The following is a 17,067-nucleotide window of genomic DNA, read 5'->3' as shown; positions in this document are numbered from 1 at the left end:
CATGATACAAATTAAGAAGGTGAGAACTAAGATCTTAAAAAAAAAAAAACTTTTATTTTTCTTTTCTTGATTTTGATTATCTATAAGACAATGAATGAGAGTAATTTTAGTACTACATAAAAAATCACAATTTTTTCTATAATTATCTTACGAGATAGATTGTGACCGACTCATTACTTACAGTATGCTATATAAACAATTATAATTTATATGTAATTTTTATATAAACTCACTGGTTACTGTTTGTTATATAAACAATTATAACAAAAGTTGTGATTTTTCTTTATTTTTATTATTAATGTGAACTTAATATTTTTGCAATGAACAATAGCCAATCAAAAAATATGATATAAAGGGACCAATCAAAAACAGCAGCACAGCGAAGCAAGGCGTGGGCATGAATGATGAAACAGTGACAAGCAGCATCATCGTCAACAATAAAATAAGAGAACCCACCCCTCACCTAAAAAACAGAACCCACTTGGAACCCGCCACGACAAAACCACACGCCAATGGCCACGTGTTAATCAACACGGTGTAACCGCAGACACACCATTTAGACACACCTTTTTTGTGCGTGAATTTCCTTGTGGCCTCCAATTAATTTCTTCGTCAGCAAGATAAGATAGATATAAGTGATTAGAATAATTAGAATATATTTAATTACAGGCTGAACATTCAATTCCATTATGGCTCCTCCAGCCTGTCTTTCACAAAGAGTACTATGTTTTTTTAATAAAGCTAGAACAATATTTTACAACTTCACAATAAATATCGAAGTGACAAATAAATAAGTGAGAAAATTAACAAAATGTTTTAAAAGTATTGCTATAATTTTTTTTAAAAATAATTTACTAACAACCTATATATAATTATAATTAGCGGTACATGCAAAATTCATGTTAAAGTGACAAGTTTAAACGAGAATTAATAACAAATTTAAGATTACCGACTAAATTTTGTTGTTAAATAATCGTAAAATGTAACACGAGTTTTACTTTTTATCAAATAAAAAAAAATTACTTCTTCAACCTAATGCTATTTTTTTTTTAAAAAAAAAACCCTTTTATCAAAAACAATAATTTTCCTATAAAAAAAAAAAGAAAAACAATAATTTTATCTTTATGAAATGACAGTAATGATGATGTTGCTTAATTATCAAAAATGATTATTCTGAGATTTGTCCCTTTTCGCCGCTCCTTCCTCTTTTTCCGTCTTAAATATTCCTAAGACTGTTAATTCCTCCGCGTTAAGATTCCTCTCTTCCTTTTATTCCTCTTCTTCGTTTCACAACTCCTTCAAACCCTTTCAAACGGTACGAAGCGATTTCTCTCTTCCTTTTTCAATTTTCGTATCTGTTTGGTAGCTGAGAAAATAACGAAAAGAGAGATTAAAGTATTAAAGATTTTCTTAACGCTTCTCATGTTTTGAATTTTTTTGTTGTTGTTTGCAGATTTGTTTCTTCTAATTCGTTCCTTCTTCTCAAAGATCCGATCCGATTGCTAAGATCCGAAACTTTTGAATATGGCGGAAGAGCATAGATGCGAAGCCTCGGAGGGCCACAGGCTCTGCGTCAACAACTGTGGCTTCTTCGGCAGCCCAGCCACCATGAACCTCTGCGCCAAATGCTACAAGGATATCCATCTCGAAGAGCAACACCACGCCTCTTCCAAATCCTCCATCGAAATCGCTCTCTCCTCCTCCTCCTCCTCTGCTGCTTCTTCTTCATCATCTTCTTCGAATTCGTTGACCGAGTCTCTCCCTCCTCATCCTCCTCCGGCGCTGACCTTGCCGGAGGTCAAATTACAGCTCCCTCCACCGGCTGCTGCAGCTGCTCATGTCGCCGCAGAAGCTGACGTGGCGGCGGTGACGGTAACAGCGGCGGCGAAATCGCAGCCGAACCGGTGTTTGATGTGTAGGAAACGGGTCGGGTTGACCGGGTTCAAGTGTCGGTGCGGGACCACGTTTTGTGGGGTCCACAGGTACCCGGAGAAGCACGCGTGCACTTTCGATTTCAAGGCTGTTGGAAGAGAGGAGATCGCGAGAGCTAATCCTGTCATCAAAGCCGAGAAGCTTCGGAAGATTTAAATTAGGACCGTTAAATTTGTGAATTTCCACCGTTGATCATCATGTCCTAGTATTATATATATATTTCTTTCTTTTCTTTTCTTTTTTTACTTTTTTTTTCTCGTTTTTTAAAATAAGTTTTTATCATATCTGGTTTTGCTTGTAAAAAAACGAAATGAGAAGTTTCAAATTTGGGTGCCACTTCCGTGTAGAATAGAAATTATTCTCACTACTATTTTCACAGTTTAGTTTGAGCTTTGTACAATGAATCGTAGTAGTGGCCAGTGGGTATCGCTAATTCACTATCCTCAGCCAATCAAAACGAGCCAAATTAAAAATAAAGTGGATGCATTGTACCTTTTACAGATACGAAAGTTGGGGGAAAAGTATCAAGCAGCTACGTTATTGATTGATATTTTCTTGTATTTGCATGATGCGATAGGCTACAAAACGACAACTTTGGCTTCTTTGTTCTTATCAGTATTTTGTGGTACAAAAATAGGAGAGAGGCTTTCACTTTCAACATGTCCAAAATTTTCAACATTTTCATTTCTTTTTTTTTTTTTTTTTTTTTGAGGGACATCAACATTTTCGATTTGATAATGCATCTTGCATACGAGAATTGCATAATTCTCCTCTACTCTATGAATGTGAAAAGTGGAGACCTATTTAGACTTGTCAAGTTGTCACAATGATATCATATAATCGTGTACTGCTACAAGCTTGTGGACCAAGATTTGATTTTGACCGACCATGAGCATGAGGACAAGAGATTAGTGTTGCCGCGTGCCACCAGCTACAAGGCAATAGTAGATCGTGGTTTTATTTTGGCCCCATTATTTGAATCATATCATGTGAAGCGCGTTATTTGAGCATGAGCATAAGGACAAGGGATTAGTGTTGCCACTTGCCACAAGGCAATAGTGGATTGTGGTTTTATTTTGGCTTCGTTATCTGATTCATATCATGTGAAGTGCATTATTTGAGTATTGCATTCGATGCAATTAGATTGGACTATCAAATACTTTTATTCTTTTTTTTTTTATGTTTGATCTAATTGCATCAAATGCAAAACCCTATAAGGATTGCACCTGATCTGGATCCAATGAAAATGACTGTTTGTTTTTTCTTGGATGACTTTAATATGTGGGATGGATAGGCATGCAAACAAGCAAGACTGTCTATTTAATTATATATTCTTTTCATTTTTTTTTTCTTTCTTTAAGGAAAAGCTTAGTTTAGTTAGGTATGCTTACAATAATCCAGCTTATTTGATAACATGACATTACTCAATAGATTGAAAAAAAAAAAAAGAGAGAGGACTATGAATTTAGTAGTGAGTGTACTCTTTTAGGGTTCTGCCCTTCGTTGCTAGTCTATTGACATAAAAAATAGTTTTCCAATACGTGAGAATTTTGCTTGAACAAGATACAAGCATGGAAAAGGCAAGATTTTTCGTTTGGATCTAGCCTGAGAGAGATGTAAGTGAGGGACATAAAAACCTTACAGGTTGACCTTGCTTGAACAATGGACATGCTAAATATTGATGAACTTTTGGATTTGAGATTTCTGAAAAACTTGCTTGAGCGAAAGTCTTGCTCGAGTGATATGTAAACCATCAAGAAGTATACTATCAATTATTGCTATTCTTTCTATAACAATAATAACTACGAAATAAATTAGCTAGAGAGAGAGAAACTATGAAATAAACAATTTCAACTGAAAGTTTATTACATATTTTTATTTTTATTTATTTCTATAACAATCCTGGATATTTCCATTAAAAATATTAGAAAGTGTCAATCGGACGGTGCGTGTGCTTCTATAAAAGTGAGAGGAAGAGTAAATATAATTGTAAAACTCTTCATGGGCCCCAACTTTCAAATCAAAAAAAAAAAAAAAACATGAGCTAAAGATAAAAAAAAAAAAAAGTAAACAAATAGAATAGCTTACTATGGGCCCCAACTTTCACGGTCCAATACAAATTTTCAAAGCTTTCATCTTCCCAATTTTCGATCGAACAAAACTTTTGCCAAAATTCAAGAGTTCCTATAACGCCCAAATCAGCTGTGGCCCTGTTGGCGATTTTGTAGTGCAGCGCCATTGGGCTGCCCAAAATCCATAAACATGCATTTGAATGCCCATAAGAAACAGGAAAAATAATTATGTAGTATTTTTTAATTAAAAAAAATCACAAGTTTACTAGATGGTTAGGCTTCTTTTCTACCTTTACTTTTCTATTCTTCTCTTTCTCAAAAAAAAAAAAAAAAAAAAAAAAAAACTTTTCTATTCTTCTGGGGTGTATTTCTAGAGTGGAAGAATCACTCTTAATTAAATTAAAAAAAGAAAAAGAAAAAAAAAGCATTTGGCACACAAAAGTTTTGTTTGTTATATTATTGTTTGTGCAGTTGATAAGTTGTATTATACCAATATTATGGGCCACCATTTTATATGACATCACGCAGTGAGTCACAAACTTTTTATGCTCTGCAGGTTGTGACTATAACAAAACAATTTGACCTCATTCTAATGTAGGTAGATCTACAAGAGTGGAATTGGGTTCTTTCTCCTATTCTTTCCCCAAATGAAAGGCACCTTATCAAAAACTAGCTGGCTCTGTATTACAGCCCATTCAACCTTGGCTATATACAGTACAATAAATTGAGTTAGTCTCTATATAGAGCACATTCAAATATTAAACCTTGGCTATATAGTATATACAATACAATAAATTGAATTAGTCGTACAACTAAACATTTGAGAGTGAAGCTATGAAGGAAAAAAATTAAGCAAAAAGTTTATTACATATTTTTATTTATTAAAATTTAATAGTTACAACAAGAGTGAGGGAGATTTAAATCCTGAATGTCTTGTCTAGAAATATCAAAAAGTATTAATTGGTTAAGTTACAAGGCTCTTGACGCTGTGATCTTTCAATATACAAGAAATGAGTATCGTACAAGAAAGTTTTACACCTCAATTTTGTAGCCTTCCATTGAAATCATAGCTAGAATTTTGTTGATTAATACGAAGTAGTCAAGCTACATTTGTCTTTGTCGATGTCATCCTATAGTTCATCATTAAGATTCCAGCATGCTTTAAAGGAACTTAAACTTTTTAGCCAGATTTGTTATGCCACAACTGAGTTGGAGTCATTGTTGCGATGCCATGACCAATGTGCATGTGTTTGGTTTAGTATTCTCAACCTTCCATGGCCAAAGCTTGCCTCCCGAAACAATGAGAGAGGGGATGGAGGGCTCTTAAACCTTGAAATCAATATCAGATAAAGCAACAAAGTTATACACCTATAACAAATACATTAATCAAGAAAAACATACCAAGTTCTTAATTACTAAAAATTTCGATACAAGAGAAAAATAAAAAATCACTTGAGATTTTTATTTTTATTTTTCCTGAATTGATTAAAAATACAAAATAGTTTAGCTCTCCATAGTCCATACATTCAAATGCATTTGGGCTAAGAAAATTATCCCACATGTTTGTTAAAGGCTCGTTCCAGGAAGTGGGCCTAGGAGATACATTCTTGCAGGCAGGTCTATATTGATGACTAATTAGACCTGGGCCACAATTATATGAGGCTGAGAGATTGAGTCTCAATTTTTGACCCTATCCTTTGGGCCCGTCTAAATAATTACTCTGACAGAAAGTTTAGTCAGTAACGGGCAGGTGGGTCACCTAGCCCATATCAAGCCAAAATTCTTAGCGGGCCCAAAGTTGAACTTTAAAACTCAAAAGGCAATGGAAAGCCTTGGATAAATTAGTTTGTGTTGAATCCAATCCAATAAATCCTTTAAAAGCTAGTAATGACTAAGGATTCTCTCACACTCTAGTTTGCTTTTCATGTTTTAATACAAATATTATCCTTTTTGTCTTTAAAAATATGTACATTAATTATCATATGCAGTTATGAATGCTTGCATATTTAACTAATGGAAAATTTTAGAGTTATAAATTATTTTACAAACGGTTATAATATGGTGAATGATTATTATCTTATTAGTAAGTGAAAAAATGATGTTAGTGATAGGTCTAAAGAAGAAACGATAATTAATATTAGCTACAACAACTATTTGTAAAAATGTTGTAAAATAATTTATAACTGCATTATTACTATCGTATAAAAGAGTATGTAAAATGAATATAAAAAGAATATTTAGCCTTACATTAATGCAAGTCCTTCTCGGTTCCCTCCATCGCCAACTGTCACGTACAATGGGCCACATTCATTCTCCTTGTTGTTGTAAACTCTAGTCTGTCATAAAGAGCAAGAGAATATTAAAAGGATTAATTGTCAATAGAGAAATTATAATTTGTTTGGATTGAGGGGGAGAGACGAAGAGTAGAGTAGAATAGAATAAATTTCGCTAAAAATTAGTCTATTTTTAGTCAACTTTATTCTACTCTCCCTCCTTCCAAATGGTCACACACATATATTATATATACTTGAGACTTACGAATCGTTCATATGCATGAACATGGCCAGCAAAAACAACATCCACTCGTGCGTTATACAGCAACTCTTCCATAGCTATTCTCATGCTATCCCCTTCACCTTGATGAGCCGTATTAGTATTATACCACGGTGCATGCAATAGCACAACAACCCAAGGAGTCTTGTTCCTATCAATTTTAGCCAAATCAGCTACAAGCCATTTGTACTGAGACGATTTCTTATCAAACTCCGCATATGATCCTAGCATTATAATGTGAGTCCCAGCAACTTCAAATGAGTAATACAAATTAGAGTCTGATCCACTCTCTTCGTATGGCATTACCCACCGTGCATTGTAGGCGGTGAATCCATGGGGGTGGAGGATTGGGAAGGTTTCAATCTCGTGGTTCCCTTCGGTCACCATCCATGGACGGCGGCTAGCGTATGGCTCAACTAAGCGTCCGAATGAGTCCCAAAGAGGCTGTTGGGTATCGGCGTATGATAAATCACCTGGTAAGAGAAACACGTCGTAGTCCTTACTTTCAACATGAGCTAGTGTTGAGGCGGTCCATTCAGTTTGTCCTAAGTCTCCTGCAAACAAAAATAGCAATTTTTCAAGATGAGGAATAATACATTGGTAATTTGGTAACACTGGAATTTTTGGTCTCACTTCATAACACTATGTTTGGGTAGAGGAAGATAAGGGGAGAGTAGCAGACAGAAAGGAAGATGACTAAAATGTACAAAATTAAAAGTTTTAGTATATAGTCACCTTCCCCTTTACTTTCCTCTCCTCTCCTTTCCCTCCATTTCAGATATATACCATAAATGGCCATGAACTCTTGAGGATATTTTGATGTTCAAGTTGTTTTGGGTCAATCTAGGCTTTGTGTTTGCGAGGGCTAATGGTCTTGGCTGCTAGCTAAAGGTATATCAGATATGTTTAGGTAAAATATTGTGATTGATGGTAATAAAAATGGTTTAATATATAATGAGTTCATGTGAAGCTGATATGACATTAATTGCAACTTATCAAATTAATAGTTAACAGTGAGTTTTAATTAACTTAACGGGGGAATTAAATCTCTTGTCATTAAATAAGATATTTGAATAGGAATGGAAGACAGGTTGAAACTCTAAAAAATAAAAAAGTTTACAATAGTGGTTAGGAAATGAATTTGTGAATGATCTTGCATCCTTGTCATCACTCAACCAATTAAACCAATATATATATATATATATATTTTTTTGGGGTCAGTTTCAGATTATTATCACCAAGCTACATGCGTATATTTTTTTTTTTTTGAGAAACCACCCCAGGAATAGGGGGGAGCAATTCATTTAAGGAAAATCAGAACAATATACATCATATAAGTCCGGAGGAACATCCTCCATCCAGACTTGGTAATCAGAAAAATTACAAACCATACGAGCCAAACCATGCTACATGCGTATATATAAACATTGGATTTAGGCCTGGCAATCTCATTTGGGCTAAGTATGTCCAACGTTTTAGTATTATCATATATATGGGCCTTTTTTTTTTTATGAACATCATATGGGCTAATAAGTCCAGCTACATCGAAGTACATGTCAAGAACTATTTGTGGAGAAATATGATTCCGTTATAAAAAAACTCTTTTTTGGACATTTATGTATTATAAAAAGTTAAAAACCCTGATATCTTTTAAACTCTAAAATACTAAGCAATGGATTGATTGAATGATTGAACAAGTAATCCCACATCAGGACCACATCGATAATGCAAATTGATATCTCAACCACAGTTAAATTCACCAAATTAGAGGCAATAAAGATGTAAAGCGCTGAAAAGACACAAATTTAGTATCAAAGTCAAATATCAATGAATAACCTCTTCAAAGAAAAATCACTTTGGGGATCCAATCACCTAAAAAAATTCACAAGAAGAAACAACATGACTCAATTTTACTTATAAATTAAACCTTTACACAAATAGACTTTCTATTGTAACATCAACAAACGTCTCACTTGCCTTGCCACCGCAGTGAACCCATAAGGGCCATAACCCATAGGATTATCCTATGTGGACTTTCTCATGAATAAATCTCATTCGTAACCCAGAATTTTAGACGGCAACAATAGCAACCTATCATTGAGAAACTAATTTTGTAGTTTCAAGGGAGATCAACATTTTAGACTCAAGAAAAACTCTTAAAGAAGAACTCTAAAAATTGCCTTAAAGGGAGATAACATTTAGAGGAAAGGAATTTGAAATTTTTTAAGCTCGAATGAGTTTGATGAGTGCAATAGAATATATACAAAAATAAATTATAAATAGGATAAGTATAAAATATATATCTATATAGACATTCAATGATGGTGCATGACAAGCAAAACCCGTTCCTGTCCTGTCATCTCTTTTGAGTTGGGAAAACCTACGCAGTGATAAAATGAGGAAGTATTAATCAAGTAGGATGAGAAATTTTTGTCATTCTTATTAGGTAGGTAAGTTGTCAGACATTTAAAATCCATTTATTGTTTGGTGCAATTTCACTAATGCAAGTATTTAGCTAGGTTCTTGCGAATATTTTGTTTGAATTTTGCCTGAGTGAGAATGATTTTGCCATGAGTGAGTCTATTGAAAACTAGAATTCCTCAATATTGTTCATTGACTTGACTAAATATATACAAACTTAATTAAAATATTAATACAGTTCTTACAAAACTTTGTTTTATCACAAGAATTTAGCCAACAATTTAAAACCTAAATTGTTGAATCTCTTTTGGAGTTCCCGGTCATAACACCTCGATACCAAAAGTTCAGTTGCTTGGCAACAGTCTTTTCTCTCTTTTTAAAATTTTTGGGATAAAGAACTGGCACTGTACAATAAAATGTCAAAATTTTTGTTTTAATTTTCTTTATTTTAATAAATAATTTCTACTATATTATCTAATTTTATTTTCCAAAAAAAAATCAATATTTTATTGCACATACAGGTATGTAAGTTAACATATTCATATGTAGAAAAGCTAGTTTCTCAAAGACTTAAAGCAACAATATTGCAACCTTTCTGCTCAGATTGCTACGTTCAAACAGTAACTAACAGAGGTGTGGGTGTGACCTAACTTCTAAGACTTGCAAATCCATTTCCATATGCAAGCTTGCCCATGGCAGATTAGAAGGAAGAACACGACAATTCAAGATACCAAAGTTAATGCTGCAAACTTTTTCCTAACGTGCACTAACCAATTTGTGACGGTTTTTGCTTAGACTTAAAGCACTAAACGCCTAACCAACCCATCCAAATAAAGTGTGTGAGAACAAAAACATCCACAAAATCATTTTTCATTTCAATGAATTTAAAGTTCACGTGTAAAGAGTGAGAATCCCATGTGAAACAGTGAAAGCTATACTTATATGGCATCATTATTCGGAAAAAGTCATGTCTTACCGACTACTGCAAATTCAATGGGAAATTCCTGAGTTGGTGTCCTGAATGAAAACTCTGGGCCAGAACCTCCACACCTATAGAAATAGGTGGTGCTGGGCTCCAATGGTCCAATCTTGACATGGTGGATCTCGCCAGAGCTGTAAAAGAAGTACTTGTATGATGTGTGTTCACCAGTTGCCAATGAGTTATACGCTCCTGGTGCATTTCCATATTCAACGATTGATTGTGTGTGTTTGGCCTCGGTAATCCATGAAACTCTTATGTGATCTCTCCCCACCAATGAAATGTGCACCTACAACAAGTACGTGACCCAATGAAAAATAAACATGGGCATGTTTCCTAAGAAAAATAAAAGACAAATATGTATTAATCAATGATTGAACAAAGGCAAAGAAATGAAAGGATATGCTGTTTGTGGTGCTTGAAAATTATGAGATAAAAATGAGTACTGGGTATGTCTAATTACGATCAAATATGAAGCTTTGTAGGCTAGAAATGAATGAGAGAAAGAGAGGGATAAACCTGTTGGGGATCGGAGTCTGCTCGGTTGTGAGGAGTGAATATCAGCGGACGAGGAGGTTGGCGAGAAGAGTAACCCTGTGAGTGTAGGAGGTGAGGGAAGAGAAATAAGGTTAATAGAAGAGAGAATATGCGTGGAAAGAGTTTCTCCATTGTTGAAGTTTTGCTCGAGGTGAACAAGATTGATTGCTGAAACAGCCCAAAGAGCCTAGATATAAGAAGGTTGGGCAAGCTGAGAGTTTGAAAAAATTTAAAATAATTTGGATTGCAAAGCCATCAAGTAAGTCCGCTCGGAATAATTTTTGGTTTTAACCAAAATGATACCAATAGTTTTTAGGCATGCTTTCAGCAAAACCTAAGGCTTCACCCAAAAAAAAAAAAAAAAATCCTTATTTAATTGAAGGACAAAACTTAGGTACAGTACTTTAAGAGTTGTTCTTTAAGTTCATCTCTTAAAATTCAGCCATGTGACTACTTAACTTAAAAATACACTTCTATTTCATGAGAAAAAATTCACATGGTAGAATCTTAAAATAATTTGGATTGCAAAGTCGTCAAGTAAGTCCACTCGGAATAATTTTTGGTTTTAACAAAAATAATACCAATAGTTTTTAGGCATGCTTTCAGCAAAACCTAAGGCTTCACCGAAAAAAAAAAAAAAAAATCTTTATTTAATTGAAGGACAAAACTTAGGTACAGTACCTTAAGAGTTATTCTTTAAGTTTCTCTCTTAAAATTCAGCCATGTGACTACTTAACTTAAAAATACATTTCCATCTCATGAGAAAAAATTCACATGATAGAATCTTAAAATAATTTGGATTGCAAAGTCGTCAAGTAAGTCCACTCGGAATAATTTTCGGTTTTAACAAAAATAATACCAATAGTTTTTAGGCATGCTTTCAGCAAAACCTAAGGCTTCACCCAAAAAAAAAAAAAAATCCTTATTTAATTGAAGGACAAAACTTAGGTATAGTAACTTAAGAGTTGTTTTTTAAGTTCTCCCCTTAAAATTCAGTCATGTGGCTACTTAACTTAAAAATACACTTTCATCCTATGAGAAAAAATTCATATGGCAGAATCTTAAAAGAAGAACCTAAGGAACAGAACCTAAGGAACAGAACCTAAGTACTGTACTTAAGTCTTACTCTTAATTGAAATTGAAAACTTTTTTCTGAAAGTGTAGAAAAAAAAGTTAAAAAATAAGCTGAATAGTACAGTAAGAATCATAAATAGTATCAAAAAGTATAGTGAGACCCATAAATAATAACAAAAATAAACTGAAAGTGGAGATAAGCTGAAAAATTCAGCTCATCCCAAACACACACTTAATTTCCTATTCTCTAGGATTGGCTTTGCCTTTGAATTTTTTATTTTTGGCTAGAAACAAATCTTGGACCCTCAGACAATTTTTACACAAATATAATATATATATATATGTGTGTGTGTGTGTTATGTGTGTGCGCGCTTTAACTTTTTCTCTCCTCTCTTCTCTCTCTCTCTCTTTTTTTTTTTTTTTTTAATTTTTTTAGAAACAAACATTTTTCTCATTTATATGTTAGAATTAAGATTTTTAATTTTTAAAGCTCCTAAGGTGACTCTATCAAAAACTTAAAATTTTAATCATTCATAAATAAATGAATGATTACTATGTTTCAAATATAATGAATAATGTAAAAGTGATTTACCTCCATTTCAGAAAGAAAGAAAAAAGAAAAAAGAAAAAAGAAAACAAACACTACAAAACGCGGGGGCCTTGGGCCGCGTTTTTTAAGCCACGGCCATAAAAAACGCGGCCCAAGGTGAGGCTAAAGCCCAGTTTTAAAAAATGCGGCCCAAGGCGAACCTTAAGGTCGCGTTTTATACGCGGGGCCATAGACAGGTTCTGAGGCCGCGTTTTTTTGAGATAAAAACGCGGCCTAAGGACTTCCGCATTTTATTTTTTCTCAAACTCTTTTTTTTTTTTTTTTTTTTTTTTTTTTTTTCTTTTACTGTGGCCGCATTTTTAAAATGCGGCCCAAGGTTGAGCCTAAAGCCCCGTTTTAAAAAATGCGGCTTCACAGAACCTTAAGGTCGCGTTTTGTACGTGGGGCCATAGACAGGTTCTGAGGCCGCGTTTTTTTGAGATAAAAACGCGGCCTAAGGACTGGTTCTGAAGCCGCGTGTTAAAAACGCGGATCTAGTTCGGTTCTGAGGCCGCGTTTTCTTGAGATAAAAATGCGGCCTAAGGACTGGTTCTGAAGCCGCGTGTTAAAAACGCGGCTCTAGTTCGGGATGGGGCCACGTTTTTGAAACGGGGCTTCAGATTTCCCTTATAGCCGCATGTTAAAAATGCAGCTTTAGGGGAAGTATAAATATTAATGATAAACTCTCCAACCCATCATCTACCCTCCATCCGATCTGAAGCCTCCATCTTTCAAGCGCTCCATCCGATCTCAACCCATCGCAAATCTACGCTTCATCCGATCTCAACCCTCACCCTCCATCCGATCTCAACCGATCTCAACCTCTTTGTCCGTCAGTTGAGTTTACTCTCCAGTGAAGGTTAGGATCAAGATAAAACCCTAAATTTCACCCACTTTTTTTTTAATTTTTTTTCTTTCTTCAGAGAAACCCATTTGAATAAGTGGTTTTGTTTTTATCCTTCCATAAAAAACTCCGCCGACGTCGACGCCGAGAGACCAGCCCAGTGTCGACGACCCCAACGCTGACAAGGCCGAACCCAACTTAGCCTGCCGAATTCTCATACCCATCGGCGACCCATACCCAACGCCGCTGAGTCCATCGCCGACAAGGCTGGTTCACAAGGCTTTCGGTGGTAAAAAGCGTATGTACTCTCTCTCTCTCTCTAGTGTGAGATTTGTAGAAGATGTTGGTGGCTTTCATAGTATAAGATTTTCTTTCTTCTTAAATGATGTATGATAGTTTTGTTCAACTTATGCATTAAGTATGATGTCGTGCCCTTATTTGTTTATTAGCCATTAATGATGTCGTAGTTTTAAATTTTCTTTTTGATAATATGTATAGTTTAGCGGACTTTAAAGTCCGCTAAAAGCCTTGTGGTCCAAACTCCAGGCACCTTTTGAGGAGAACTTGGCTAGATTCAAATTTTCCCATTTTCTGTTTGTACTATCAACTAGTCGGGGGGTGTGGGGTTGGTGGGAAACTTCACCAATTCACTTCTTATCTGTCTACAGAGTAAAATCTAAAATAGACACAAAGGACTTCTTGAGGGCCTAAATAAGTACTATAACATTGTTGACCTGTTAGAAATAGTTGCCTGAGTTAATTGGCTAATTTGATTAGATGATGGCACACTGCACACCTTTTTTCTCTTCCTTTAATCATACTAATTGACTTAATTGAAATAGTAAATGAAATACATATCTTCTTAATTATAGCGAGGTAGAAGAATTTATCATTTACTAAACACCCCCATGCTACTTCTTTTCAAAGATTATTTCATGGCTGGATATGGCTGTTGAATTAAGTGGAATTGCAACATATGAATAAGAATATTCAATTACAATGATGTGTATTGTGTTTACTTACAATAAGAAGAATAAAGGAAGGAACAAGGAATTAACGTTATCATTAATCTAAGTAAATCGTAATTCGTGTTTATGTACTGAAACATTCAATAATATTAATGATAAAATGGTTATTTTGGTTTTTGTTGAGTATTATGAATAGGTTACTTAACATCAAAATTAATAAAATTAAAATATGATTTGATTACAATTGAAAACTAATTGAGTTTGATTTGATTTATGATTGTGTTTCAACTTTAATATATTATATATGATAATCAATATTTTTATTGTTGAAGGAAAAACTTGAAGCCAATGGCAATCCAGGATTTGTTTTCAAAAGCCGAGCTTAAAGATAATGACACACTTGGCCTAAAGATAAAAGATAATGGCACCCTCTTAACTCTTATTGGAGCTGTAAGAATGCAATACTATTCGTACTTAAAAATACAGAACATCACACGTTTTTCCTTCCAAAATTATTTTCAAATACCCAAAGAAAGGGAATCTATTTGGACCACAAGATAAGCTGGTGAGTCGGTGACTCATTTGTCTAAGCAAGCTCTAGAGATTAGAGATTGGAGACACATTTCAAACTATCAACTAATTAATCACCCCAAATCAACACTCCAGCATATATGCGACTCCTAAGCACCAAACCCTCATGGGACGAGTGTTGTTTCAAATTTCTTACGATCTCATTTTGCGTGTACACGCTAGAGAGAGATGAGAAGGTATTTGGTATCAAATGATACCATGTAATCGGTATCAAAATCCAATAAGTGTGAGATATGTCTTAAAAAAAAAAAAAAAAAAAAAACTCTATTGACAAATGAAAGACGTATTAAAATGTAGTACTTTATGCACACATGTTTCTTATTTACTGAATTTTGATACAAATAACATTGTATTATTTGAAACCATTTTTTTTAGGTTGTCATGACTTTGTCACATGGTACTACCTAGTCCAATGTTGTTTCTTAGCCCAATGTTATTGTGTCAAATCTCGATAAACGACATTTTAGAATTTTAATGTCAGCTTAAAATTCACACAACCAATTATCACTTAGCAGAATATGCCCAAGCATCTACTTCTGGAGAACAAATCGTGGAGGTTTGAACAATGAACACCCCAAAAAAATACAAGTATATGGTGACAGAAGTTGTACATCAAATTAGGTAAAACACTAAAACAGCCTTGGATTTGATGGATTTAGACTGAAGACCGCATAACCCATCGCGGCAGATTGTGAATTTATCCAAGAATATATTTATTTAATGTGAAAATTTCTTCAAGAAACACAATACTAATTAATTATAATTATCTCAATAATCACTTAATCAGTTAGAACAAGGAATCTATTCTTTTATAAGAATTTTCTTTCTCATATTAAACAAGTGGTCCGTGTGACGTGAAAATAGAGGAAGGAAGAGTACACAACTAATTTTAACTATGTGAGAATGAGATATATGGAATACAAAATGATAGAAATTACTTAGACTAAATTTTATTGATAATTGAATGCTAAATAAGTATAAATTTTAATTTTTAGAGGGTAATCTTAGTAAAAGAAAAAAATCTAGTCGAAGTACCGCATGACATGCATGTGATGTGTAAAAATAATTTTATGCCCATGAATGATACTTATTATATGTTATAAAATTTGGAGAATCAACTTCAAATACATTAAATGTCATTAGAAATAGAAGAAATAAAAATTGTTAAAATCTGAAAAAAGATATGAACCTCTTGTGGTAAATATTTAATTATTTTCACAAACTTATATGTACAATTTTTTTCATTGTATGTTAATAATTTACATTTGTTTCAATTGTTTCCCAAGTAATTAATTTTGAACAAGCATTTCATATAAAATTTTAAATTTTGTGGACAAATTATTTACTTTATTGTTGTTGGATCAGTATCACAATTTAATCTTACATTTTTTAATAGTTACATTTTCCCTATAAAGTTTGTATTAAAATAAAGAACACACTTTATTTAAATGGAATCTTAATGATTCCATTTTTGTTCAAATCTTAGTAATTCGAATATAGTTTGTGGAATAACCCATAGGTGCAAATTGAAATTTACTCTATACTTTTTGTTGTTGCAATATTTTAGAACATGTCTCCATTTTACCACTAGGCATGGTTATTTTATATAATAAGTTAATAACCAAAGACTTATTTAGTTTTGTATGATTTTTTTTTTCCTTGTTTTGCAAGTGACCAAATTGCATTCCAAAATGAGAGAAATACATTGAGCAAAGTTACGTGAGGTAAAAGACAATAAGTTTGAGGGCGACCCAATGGTGGCCATGGAAATTGTTGCAGAAAGACTCAATGATATGAGGTGGAAGAAGAAGATAGATAGACTCAAATTAATTTTAAATTATTATTTTTTCCGTATTTGTTTGGTAGGTTTGATTTCTGTGTTACACAAAATAGAATAACTCATAATTAATTTCAATTTCCATTCTATGTGCTTCCTAAAGAAGAATATTCTTTCTTCGGCATTACTGATGTAAGTAGCAAAAATTGAATACATATATAATGAAATTTGTCAAAGACTCAAAAGTTCTATCACTTCTTAGATTCTATTTACTTGCACACGCTGAACAAGGCAAACATATGTAGATTCTGTAGTTGTATAACTTCGATATAGATAACTGGTAAAGGCTCTGGACTTATACATGCATGTTGTGTTCAAGGCACAAAAATGTACTTAAAGTCTTGAACCGACTTCACTATCATTGTGGATTATCATTACACGACTATGTGAGTAAGACTAATGCGGAGCTTTATTCCAAATACAAGAACCTAAAAAAATGGACAAACTATTCATGTGTGGTGTATATTTTTGTTGGAAAGTTGTTTAGACTTTAGTCATTTTAACTTTTTAAAGTGAACTCGGAAACATTAGTCATAAGGTAGAGGATAATTTCAGATGGATCCTTGAGACATTTTGGAGAGTTAAATGTGAAAGTAGGGAAAGAAGCACTTCCCCTTTAGAAAGATACATCAGACTTCCTCTATTATATATAGTCACTTTGGCCTTCCTC

The 17,067-nt window shown here is 33.7% G+C and overlaps 2 protein-coding genes across 2 annotated transcripts; one reads left to right on the top strand and one right to left on the bottom strand.

The window, feature by feature from the left end:
• Positions 1 to 1,158: 1,158 nt before the first annotated feature.
• Positions 1,159 to 2,308, top strand: LOC115951591 (zinc finger A20 and AN1 domain-containing stress-associated protein 6). Its single transcript, XM_031068765.1, has 2 exons — positions 1,159 to 1,315; positions 1,454 to 2,308. Exon 2 carries the CDS (start codon positions 1,525 to 1,527, stop codon positions 2,086 to 2,088), a length of 564 nt encoding a protein of 187 aa, XP_030924625.1. The 5' UTR covers positions 1,159 to 1,315; positions 1,454 to 1,524; the 3' UTR covers positions 2,089 to 2,308.
• A 2,593-nt stretch (positions 2,309 to 4,901) lies between these two features.
• LOC115953654 (purple acid phosphatase 22-like) lies at positions 4,902 to 10,685 on the bottom strand. The gene is made up of 5 exons (XM_031071398.1): positions 10,477 to 10,685; positions 9,955 to 10,246; positions 6,543 to 7,111; positions 6,252 to 6,340; positions 4,902 to 5,333 (listed from the first exon to the last, which is right to left on the bottom strand). The coding sequence occupies exons 1-5, from the start codon at positions 10,624 to 10,626 to the stop codon at positions 5,198 to 5,200; spliced, it is 1,236 nt and encodes a 411-aa protein (XP_030927258.1). The 5' UTR covers positions 10,627 to 10,685; the 3' UTR covers positions 4,902 to 5,197.
• Positions 10,686 to 17,067: the final 6,382 nt, after the last annotated feature.

This window comes from Quercus lobata, chromosome 7 (assembly GCF_001633185.2).
Source record: "Quercus lobata isolate SW786 chromosome 7, ValleyOak3.0 Primary Assembly, whole genome shotgun sequence".
Taxonomy (NCBI): Eukaryota; Viridiplantae; Streptophyta; class Magnoliopsida; order Fagales; family Fagaceae; genus Quercus; species Quercus lobata.
The sequence above is the reverse complement of the archived record's forward strand: the minus strand, read 5'-3'. Positions and strand labels throughout refer to the sequence as shown.

Bases quoted from the DNA above. Each gene is read 5' to 3' on its own strand.
- LOC115951591 (XM_031068765.1), top strand. From the start codon at position 1,525: ATGGCGGAAGAGCATAGATGCGAAGCCTCGGAGGGCCACAGGCTCTGC.
- LOC115953654 (XM_031071398.1), bottom strand. From the start codon at position 10,626: ATGGAGAAACTCTTTCCACGCATATTCTCTCTTCTATTAACCTTATTT. The intron at 6,341-6,542 runs GTAAGTCTCAAG...TCTTTATGACAG, and splicing joins TTCATGCATATGAACGATTC to ACTAGAGTTTACAACAACAA. The intron at 5,334-6,251 runs GTAAGGCTAAAT...ATTGATTTCAAG, and splicing joins CGAGAAGGACTTGCATTAAT to GTTTAAGAGCCCTCCATCCC.